Raw genomic sequence first — 8840 nt, 5'->3', positions numbered from 1 at the left:
TTGAATAACTAACTAATAGCCTTTTTTTTGCCATTAAAGTGAAATTACTGAACCTAAACCTAGGAGTCTGATAAAAATGCTAATTTAAAAGAAGCAACTCAGACAGACTTAGAGATTTTTGCATCTGAAGTCTGCATATATATTAGCACGAATATACATTTTTATCTTAAAATTTGAAAAAAAAGTACATTTGTAAGTATACTACCGTTTGAGGTTGGTACAATTTTTTTTTAACCAAGGCTACATTTAAACTACACCCCCCCCAAAAAAAAAAAACGCCTACCAACCACAAGCTTTTTTGGTTGTGTAAATGTGTGCGTTCACACTCTCAGTAAATGAGAATCAGAACTGTTTCATACAATAAAAGGAGTTGACAAACGGATTGTACCATTTCCAGATTGCCTGGAAACCATTATTAACTGGACCAAAGGGATTCCCTGTGTTGTTTTCCAGTTTTATGGCAGAGTTTTTATTTCCTAGTCAGAATTCCCCCTTGGACTTCTTTGTGAATCACAACACTGACTAATAGAAGACTTCATCCCAGTCATTAAAGAACTTTTTTGCCTCTCTTCCAAGTGTAAAACACCAATTTCTGTTTGAAAGTTTCCCAGTTTGCCTTTTTGTTACATTCTTGTCAAGTTACAGCCAAGTTATAGTTTCCATTCATGAGTCCTTGGGTTTCTCCACAAATCCTTTCCCCTTCTTAGCTTATTAACGTCATCTGTCAACTCCTCAAGGAGCTCAAAAGGTCATACTTTTGTTCCTCGTGACCAGGCGGAGCACATTTTGTCGTTCACTGGGAAAGCTCATATTCCCGATTTACAAGCTCACTGCAGGAGGCTACCAGAAACTCAATTTTTTCCCACATCCAGGTGTCTTACAAAGTCGTGGCTGATATTATCCCTAGTCCTGCCCTCAGTGATTTCAGTAAATGGAGACTTTCTTCCAGCTGAACTGAAGTAAACCCTTGGAAATGACTTAGGTGAAAGTTAAAGGGAGATTCTTGTAGAGTTAGGGTCACATGGAAAATGTGTAGTTCAGGTTTCCTCCGATGTTTCGCTGCCTTTATGACCTGCTGAGCACTCTCTTAAACACAGAGGAGGCATTAAATTAAAGCCAGATTGCTCCCGTAATGAGTGGGAGTAGCAGGCAGCTATATTGCATACAATCTGCATCAAGGGCTGCACTCTAAGGAAATTCCTTCCAGAGGTTTAAGTCAATTTCACTGCTGATCAGGCCAATTTGCTGGAGTATAGCATGCTCTAGTTCTTCCCAACATGCAGGAGCAGCCCAGATAGCTGTGAAAAAAAGAACAGGACAGTCCAAACAAGTCACAACGCAGCAGCCGTGTGACTCTGTTGTGGTGGGAGGAATAATTTTGCTCTCTGACTGAGCTGCGATCCTGTCAGTGCCACTGACGTCAAGCTGAATCTATAGTGACCCCACTGTGCACCACTGCAGCGCTTATTCCACGGGGACGTGACAAGAGCTCCTCAAGGCCTTCTCGAATCACATGACTTCAGTGACTGCTAATTCCGTCAGATGACAGTGCTTCATTTCTCCTAGATAGATTAGCTGCCTACATGGCTTCATTCCGTACATCTTCTTTTTGATAAACCGGAATTAGTCTATACTGTTTTCAGTTGATGAGTGAACAAAACTTTGCTTAGCATTGTTTGTAGCACTCATCCCATCCAATAATTATAATAATGTTACTTTTGATATGAAACAAAGTCTGAGCTTAATAAAACCACTTGAACATAACGTTACATTTATCCCAGTAAAGCCATTAAATGCCCATAAATGCCAGCTAGTCAGCTCGAAAAAAAAAAAAGCATTTTGCTATATAGTACATATTCTTTATATTTTTACTAGTACATATTCATAATACTTTTTACATGTGTACTGTATGTTTAATAAGTAATAATAAATAACAAGTTTGTATTAAATTTGTTTAATTTATTTACTGTTTATTTCAACAATGAATTGTTGAGAAACACTTATAGTTAAAACATTGATATGAACAATTTAACTGTTTATATACAAATTTTAATTTCAGTGTTGATTATTAAATAAATTTGATTAGTTATTTGATTATGAAATAAACGTTATTTTCTGTTTCAGTATTGGTTTTTGGCAAAATGAAAGAAATTTTACGGTAAAGAAATTATTTTTGGTGCATCACTTTTTGAAACTGTAATGTGGTCAGAGGTCTTCCTTCAGTTTTCTGCAACTGGACCACTTGTTCAAATATAAAAAATTGCTGTTGAATAATGATTTGAATATTCTTCTTCTTATTATTATTATAATAAATCACAGTTATCATTATTATTATATTTTTGCAACTGTACATTACATATTGTATTACTATACTATCAGCAGTACAAGATGTTAAATGATCAAATAATCATAAATTAATTATCACATCAAAGATCAAACTGCTATTGTAATACTTGTTAAAATAGCTATTGTTTTTTTTTAGTCAAAACATGCAGCCATTTTTTAAGGTAGCTGAAATTTACTTTGTGTGATTTAAATAAGCTTATGTTTCTGATATATTTCTGCAGGAGAGCAATTTTCCTTTTACCGATCTCAAAGGAAATGTTCTTAAAATTGATTGTGCTTTTCTGATAGTGAATCAGCTAAATATCCTGCGGACCTGTTTTAATCTGATTTTCAAGCTAATGGGAAAAGAGCTTGTTTTTTTCTGTTGGCATAACTGTGTGTGTTTAGGTCATGAGGGATCAGGGCAATGTGAGAATATCAGTGGGCCAAAGTGATTGTTGAATCAAAGGTGTCTCTTCTGTATTCTTCTGTAAATCTGAACGCTGAAGAGACCAAATGATGATAGCAGGTCATCATCCTAGATGTTTTTCCCTGTCATTGCCATAATTTAGATTTGAAGTACTTGTCAGTGGATAGTTTTAATGCAGAATTTGCCTGAATAACCAAATTCACAAAGGTTTACCCCAGGCTTTAACGTAATTTTAATTCAAATGGAAATGTTTACTGGAGAACCTCATATATTGAGTGAGAAATTTGCCCTGAGGAAGAAGGAAAGCGTTTTTTCCAGTGGGTTAGGGATGGAACGATTACCGGTTTGACGATAAATCATGATAAAATTCCCCACAGTTAGTATTACCGTTTCATCTTTTAATTATCATTAAAACTAGTGCTGGGCGGTATACCGGTTCATACCGAATACCGGTGTTTATTTTTGTTATGATATGAATTTTTAAAATACCGCAATACCGGTGTATGTCACTTAAACAACGTTCTGAACGCGACACTGTTTGAAAGGGGTCCCTTTTCACTGTTGCACTGTGGTGAGGGAACCGCTGTATGTGTTACTAAGCGTGAAAGTTCCGAAACCGAAGCTGTAGAAATAATACAGTGGTGGCGAACTACGGTCCTGGAGAGCCGCAGCCCTGCAGAGTTTTGCTTCAACCCTAATCAAACGCACCTGAACAAGCTAATCAAGGTCTGAACGGTTACTAGGAAGCTACAGGCAGGTGAGTTTTAATTAGGGTTGGAGCTGTACTCTGCAGGGCTGCGGCTCTCCAGGACCGGAATTCGCCACCGCTGAACTAATCGAACGTGATGACACAGAAGAACTCATCCAGACCCTTTTAGCGGCTTTTTTCCATAGAATATTCATACTGACAAACCTAGCGACTTTTTTGGATAAACCTTAGCTATGGTTCAGTTGGAAGATTTCGCCTGTGCTGTCCCACGAACGCGAGGTCTGACTTTCCCGGAGAAGTGTCACCTCTCTCGGCGTCTGTTCTGTGCAGTGAGCGGCAGAGAAGCAGTGCACCGCAGCCGACTCGTCAATAAATTAGTACAAAACAGCGTTTCTTAGCACCTGTCGCTCACTGATTGTTTATATAAATATGAGCATAGTTCGTCTGTTAATATTACATGCACTTGTTAGTTTGTTGTTTTTTTTTAGTTTGTTACTCAGACGCAGGCAGTGCGCTGCATGAGACAAAAAAGTAATATAGCCAAAACAACCGCATAGCCGCTCTTTAGTGTAGATGCATGTTGATTTTATCAGACGATGCCGCGATTTATAAATGAGAGCGACTCCTGGTTAACATGTATTAAAAGGGGTCGTGTTTGGTCACTATTTAGTGTGGTATTTTTTGACAATATTCACTCATCATGACAGTAAAATAGGGCATTCTAAGTCAATATACTGCAGTATTTCCTCTCTCAATCAGTAGAAAATATGGTTAACACCCGGTCATGCATGAAAAAAAAATACCGTCATGTACCGTTAAACCGGTATCATCTTGAAAAATACCGTGATATCAATTTTTGGTCATACCACCCAGCACTAATTAAAACCGTATTAGATTACTGCGATTTGAACAACTCGCGACAAATAAATACTGTCCAGCATAAAGCAGTTTCCAGTTAGTCTCACATGCGCACAGCACGTAGAGTAGTTTCGTTTTGAGTGAAAACAGGGCGGAAAAGCTGGGAGGTTTTAAAAGCGTGCTAAGGGAATTATACAAATGAATATATGAATGAATTAATTATATGAATGTACCTCTGATCGTTCTGACCGTCTTCAGAAAAGAATCGATGGCATTTTGTTTTCATCTTCGCTCCATGTAATACCTAAAGGAAGTGTTCTTAATCGCAATACTGCTTTGTCCACGGAGGTTACGGGAAACCGCTCTAATTCAGCGTTTCCATAAGCGCCACCTGCTGTCAGCGAGTGGATTTACAGAGACTTATATTTATATTCAGCCTGTGTGCAGTTTCTGTCTGGCCAAAAACGGACCTAATTTGCATGCCCTGCTGTAAATTTTGACCGGTTGATGAAAAACAAGTTTATGTGGATTCTACACATTTAAACAATTCAGATAAGTTATCTAGAATTATTTATGGAGCAGATAAAATACATATAATCATTTATTAATCAATTATCATTTTGACTTATATCTTTTCTTTATTTAAAGGCTGAAATGTGAGGTTTGTTTTTATGAAACTTTTTCAAAGCTTTATTTGAACATTTACATTAGATATTTCAACATGCTATTAAACTGTTGTCAGTCAAGTTGTCATTTAAAATCCGAACATCATTGGTAATGTTATTGTTTTAGTGATTATGCAAACAAAGTCATTTTATTTGTTGTTTGTTGATTTTTAAATATAAAACTTGGTGAAGTGATTTATGTGTCGGTACTTTTTTAACATCTCCAGCACATTTTAACAATACCATGATAATACTGATAACCGTGATAATTTTTGGTCACTATAATCGTGATAAGAAATTTTCATACCGTTACATCCCTACACTGGTTATGGAGGCAGAAAGGCAGTGACATAACCACAGACAAAGAGTCTCAGTGCTTTTCTTTGCTCATTGTCCTCTGGACATACACGAATCGGGTGGCAAACAGTCTCTTGATGTCACCCTCCCTGTTTAGGCTATTGTATTTGTCTCTCGGGTAGACATCAGCCAGCCAAGCTGAGGTGACTCTCGGCTTCTACTGTGAGAACGCAGATGGAGCGCTAGCTAGTGAACGTCCAAAGCCCGCCCCGTGTGTTATTGTTTTCATACGCCCTCAACCTGGTGTCCATCGTGGAACTGGACACAGGCTTTGTGGAGCCAGCCAAAGCTGACTGAATTATTGAATTAAGTCCAGCTTTGGGACAGAGGGGTGGGACATACCCAGTGGCCTACTGTTGGCGTGTCAGTGACCCCATGGTTTTGGCACGGGAAGAGCTTTATGTTGACTGGCATGATTGCGCTTGTACGTTTATTTTTTTGGGTCAGTGGAAAACATGGCTCATGTTCACAGGGTCATTTGAGGACTCTACTTGGAAAGTGCAATTGCCATGAGTTGTTTTTCAGGAACTTGAAATGGCATGTTTTCTTATTGACTTTTTATCTAAATATTGGAGGAGACTGCTGCAACCCGTCCCATTCATTTGAAGCAGAGTGGTGCACTTAATTACAACATGGCTGCATTTTTTTGGTTCATTTCATTACCATACTTGCATGGATACAAAGCAGCATATGCTTATATTCAAACCTTAGTTAATTTAGAAGGGAAGTGTATGTGTAAATTGTGTGCAGTGTAAATGCAGGCTTTAAAACAGGTTGAGTTGAGGCATGCTGATTTCATACTTGGGTCTCTGCCATTTCTGTCATTCCTGTAGTACTGGACTATTGAGTAGTGATTGCAAAAGACTTGGGTTTGGCTTTTAAACATTAGCAACACACTTTGAAGCGTGTACACATGACTTAAAGATGCTTAAACATTTAAATTCAAGAAATTATTTTTTTTGTTGTATTTTATTTTAACGAATAAAATTAAATATAATTATTTTATTAAACAAAACACTCTTTGTTTTTATGTAGCTCACATGAATAGGCACTTTTATGGTGCTTTTTCATCCTTTTCCAAGCTGTTTTGTTTTGCAGATATAAAATAATAAAACAAAAAATAAAATGAAATAAAGTACTACTTTAAATAAATTTTAAAAAGCCATTTTTTTCATGTAACTGCAATGAAAGGGCCCTTTTATGATCTTTATTGAGGCTATGTTTGTTTTAATTTAATTATATTTTTTATATAAAATAATAAAAATCAAAAATTAGTTTTATTTAAAGAAAAAGCCATGTTTTCCATATAACGGCATTGAATGTATAATTTTATTTTGCCTTTGCATCTTTTTTGAAGCTATTGTATTTTGTTTTGTTTTAATATATTAAAAAATCTATGAAAATACATTTCACGAGTCACTCTTTTCCATGTGACTGCAATGAATGGGCACTTTTATAGTGCTCTTGCATACTTTCTAAAGCTTTTTTTAAATTTATTTATTTTTTATTATTATTATTATAACTGCAATAAATGTTATGGTGCTTTTGCATCCCATTTGAAGCTTGAAGGCTCTGGTCCCCATTCATTTTCATTTTAACCAAACAGCACAAAACGGTGTGAAGGTATGAAGTCATGTGTCCATTCATTCAGATTAATCCTGCAGTGTCTTTAGTTTCTATTATTGATTGCTTTGCATTGCATGTAACAAACTGAACAAGCCTGGGCCTGACAGCAAAAATAGAAATGGCAGAATTGCTTTGTAATATCATTAGGAAGCCCCCACCATCAAATGAGTCGGGGAAAGCTCAGAGTGATGGATTCGGCTGCAGTCCCAACATTACCTCAGCTGTCAGTCTCTCCGAGCTGCAAGGGTTTCACTTCAATTGCTCCGTCAACTGGAAAGACCAACAAATAAACGGGGTGGAGAGGAAAACGGCTTGTTTTTCCTTCTGTTTTCAAATGCCGAAAAATCTATCTAGTGGTGGCGTTTCTCGGATGGATATTGACTGTAACATATACACCTGTTTATTTGGATTCCTTGGTTATTTGGAACAGGCTGTAAGGCAGTCAGGTGAAGGTGTCATAGTGTTTACAGCATGCTTGGATGGATGTTGTTTATTTTTACAGTTTGTACGTGCTTTGCGGTGAATGAGCTAATAAAAACGACTATTTCACCTGAAGTACGTAAATATCTGCACGGATCGTGAAGGTTTGCCAACTGTGCAACTGAGCCAGACTTGTTTAAACATTAATCCAGATCTGGAATGGCACCATTGTGAGGCACCACAGTTATTTCGGTTAGCCATGAGGCCCAGTGCATTCTGGACTACATCCTATATGACTGTATACACCGACCATTTGCTGATTCCTGAGTGTAATGCAGTTTTGTATTCCCCTGAAGGAAGCTAATTATTGTTGTCCAATTATTGCACACTCTGAATCATTTAGAAAGGATATTGGTTAAATCGGGTTACTGTCAATGAAGAGTGATTGTCTCTCTTTTTTTCTCTCTCTCTAGAAAGAGATTCAGGCGATGAGTCAGTGTCACCATCCCAACATTGTGTCGTATTACACCTCGTTCGTGGTGAAGGATGAGCTGTGGTTGGTCATGAAGCTGCTCAGTGGTGGTAAGTCCCTCCCACCTGTTCTTTTTCATCCAATCCGAACACTTCATTTTCATCTCTGTCATTGGCTTTGTCCAAATGCTGAAAAATGTCGCTCAGTGGTAGGAAGACATTAAGACATTCAAAATGTATGTATTATCCTGTCTTCTGAGAGGACTTAATTTGGTCATTTTTTGAAAGCAACATCTGAAGGACCTTTAAAAAGAAGTAAATTATCTAAAAAATGTTTCAATTAGGAAAGATGCGCTTTTAATAACTTTAACTAAACAGGAAAAATAAAAAAAGAAGTAAAGAATTATATTATAAATCATTTGTTTATGAATAAATGAACTGTTTGTCACTTCAAATAAAGCATAAAATCCTGCCAGACTAAAGAAATCTACTTTGAAAATGAGCAATTCTCCAAAAACATATACTAAAGCTGGCCGCGGTGAAGGAATTTCCCTTGCGGTAATTTTGAGTGGCTCAATAGCGCGGTATGCGGTATTATCGCCATATATCGCCATATTCGCCATATATATATATAATCTGTGTGTGTATGTGTTACGATATAACGAGGTCATATTCAGAAACCGAAACCAAATAGCGTTGAAACAGGAAGTGAAGTAACAAAAGAGAATGACAAAATAACGATCCACATAACAGAACATAAACCTGACAATAAGATTGTTAGGCTATTGTTAGCCTATATGTATAACAGTTCTTTCTGATCCTCGAATCCGACTGGACAAGAGACTTTCTATTGATATTTCCACCTGTGCAGTCTAGACGGGCTGTCAGTCAGTGCAGTTACATTGTTGCGCAATAAGGTGGTGGAAAGGGACTGTCTTTGAGTGAGTCTTTAAACCGTTTATTTAACTACACGTTCAAA

At 37.1% G+C, this 8840-nt stretch overlaps 1 protein-coding gene across 1 annotated transcript in view; it reads left to right on the top strand.

Moving 5' to 3' along the window:
* The window catches only part of oxsr1b (oxidative stress responsive kinase 1b), a 73168-nt gene that overhangs the window by 24579 nt on the left and 39749 nt on the right, over window positions 1–8840 (top strand). Inside the window, exon 3 of the mRNA XM_016473183.1 lies at window positions 7864–7972. Coding sequence (XP_016328669.1) covers window positions 7864–7972 — 109 coding nt within the window. The remainder of the gene's footprint in view (window positions 1–7863; window positions 7973–8840) is intronic.

This window comes from Sinocyclocheilus anshuiensis, unplaced genomic scaffold (genome assembly GCF_001515605.1).
Source record: "Sinocyclocheilus anshuiensis isolate Anshui unplaced genomic scaffold, SAMN03320099.WGS_v1.1 scaffold1507, whole genome shotgun sequence".
Classification (NCBI taxonomy): Eukaryota; Metazoa; Chordata; class Actinopteri; order Cypriniformes; family Cyprinidae; genus Sinocyclocheilus; species Sinocyclocheilus anshuiensis.
The sequence above is the reverse complement of the archived record's forward strand: the minus strand, read 5'-3'. Positions and strand labels throughout refer to the sequence as shown.